The sequence below is a fragment of the Formica exsecta genome, unplaced genomic scaffold, assembly GCF_003651465.1.
Source record: "Formica exsecta isolate Colony F162 unplaced genomic scaffold, ASM365146v1 scaffold591, whole genome shotgun sequence".
Lineage (NCBI taxonomy): Eukaryota > Metazoa > Arthropoda > Insecta > Hymenoptera > Formicidae > Formica > Formica exsecta.
In genome coordinates, this window is record NW_021853185.1 from 1,311,342 (window position 1) to 1,313,005 (window position 1,664).

The following is a 1,664-nucleotide window of genomic DNA, read 5'->3' on the forward strand; positions in this document are numbered from 1 at the left end:
ATTATTAATATATAATATATAATTAGTGACATCAATAAAAAGTTCGAGCTGTTTTTTTATTTGATGGTTTATATAACATATGAAGGCTGCAACAATTGCTCTCTTACCGGTATTGTGAATGCTCTTGAATGAGTATAATGGATGTTTTTTTGCAAAATTACGAATGTTTAGGGTAATAGGTTTTTGTTATAGGTTTTTGTCCGCAAACAACAAACTAGTCAAGGCGATCGTTATAGAGAATGATATGCGGTTACAGTAGTCAAAATATAACGTAGCAAAGCATAATTTTGTAGATAATGGCGGTAAACACTTTCATTATCATAAACTCTGTTCTTAAGCTACTGTGCAAATAACGTTTATTAAATAAATATAAAAAAAATATGATAAATTTATCATTTCCGCAATTCGTGAATCATTACTAAAGTTAAAGTATATTCACATAACGGAGGTTAATAATTATCTGAATGTCGTTCCGTATCTTAACTGCACAGAATTGATAAAAAGAATGTGCAGATAATGCATTTATAGGAAGAAAACAAGTAGAGTTCATCAATTCAATACAAAAAAGAAATTGAGAATAATTTTACGTTAAAATGCCTTCCCATTGACAAAGATGAAGAGAATAAAGTTGGCTTGTTAAATAATTTTTTTTATTTATTGTATCTTTTAACTCAAAGTGGCACAAAAAATAATTTCTCTTTGTCAATTATATAGACAGTCAAACTAATTATTCGCAACTATATTCGCGGAAACTTTTTGGTAAAACTTTGTAAAATAATAGTCGCTTGAAAATAAAAAATATAGGACAAAAACGATAAATTTTTTGGGATTGTCGTGGACATTGAACAAACATTTGAATTTTGTCGTAGAAAAAAATTAGTACTCTCATTCTAATTGAATTGCATAGTGTACTGTGTTACGCTGTGTTCTGTTTTATTTATGAGATCAGCATTTAAATCAGCACTTCCCCACTTCTGTGTCGAAAGAATGGCATGTGTCTGCTAATCTTTTATGACGGCGTATTTGCGTATGTGTGAGAAAAATGAATAAATTAAGACACGAACCGTATCATTCGCAGTGTATGTGTCATATAGATCTTTCTCTACTGCCCAGTCAGATTATGTCTCCGATCGCAGATGATGTAAGCGAAACAATAATAGAATCATATAATAATAATAGAATTATATAATAATAATAGAATCGTGTCCAGTTTTAGGCGGTTTATAATACATACGTTGCTTTCATTGATCTCATTGTTCCGTTATTTCGGATACAAAGAATGACTCACATCAGTCGGTTTTGCGAATATTATCAGCAGCAAGTATGCGAAAAATTTTCGTTCCAGCACGTATGAACGAAATCTATCGTGTTCCAGCATAGTTTTCAAGACACTTTGACAAAACATAATTCCACAGAATTTCACTTTGTGAAAAGTCGCGACGACGACGAATAAAAACGCGATTCATCGCGAAACTGTACTTTACCATTAATGCAATGCGGATTAAGTCGTTGAACAAGATGATAAGCGTTGAATATTGCATCGTCAAGGCATTTTTACTGATATTAATAATTTTAGTCAGCTATTTATTTCGCCATTAGACATTATATGCGTTTACTTCTATCAATTAACAATCACGTGAAAGCGAAGTGAAGCAATTCCTGCT

At 31.4% G+C, this 1,664-nt stretch overlaps 1 protein-coding gene across 4 annotated transcripts in view; it reads left to right on the forward strand.

Annotated features, from left to right (window-relative positions):
- Window positions 1-1,664, forward strand: part of LOC115242399 (abhydrolase domain-containing protein 2) — a 16,580-nt gene that overhangs the window by 3,088 nt on the left and 11,828 nt on the right. Inside the window, exon 1 of one of the 4 annotated variants that reach the window (XM_029818662.1) lies at window positions 1,122-1,141. The exons of the other annotated variants lie outside the window; for them this stretch is intronic. Coding sequence (XP_029674522.1) covers window positions 1,137-1,141 — 5 coding nt within the window. The 5' untranslated portion in view covers window positions 1,122-1,136. Of the gene's footprint in view, window positions 1-1,121; window positions 1,142-1,664 lie in introns of those variants that run through there. 4 annotated transcript variants of the gene reach the window in all.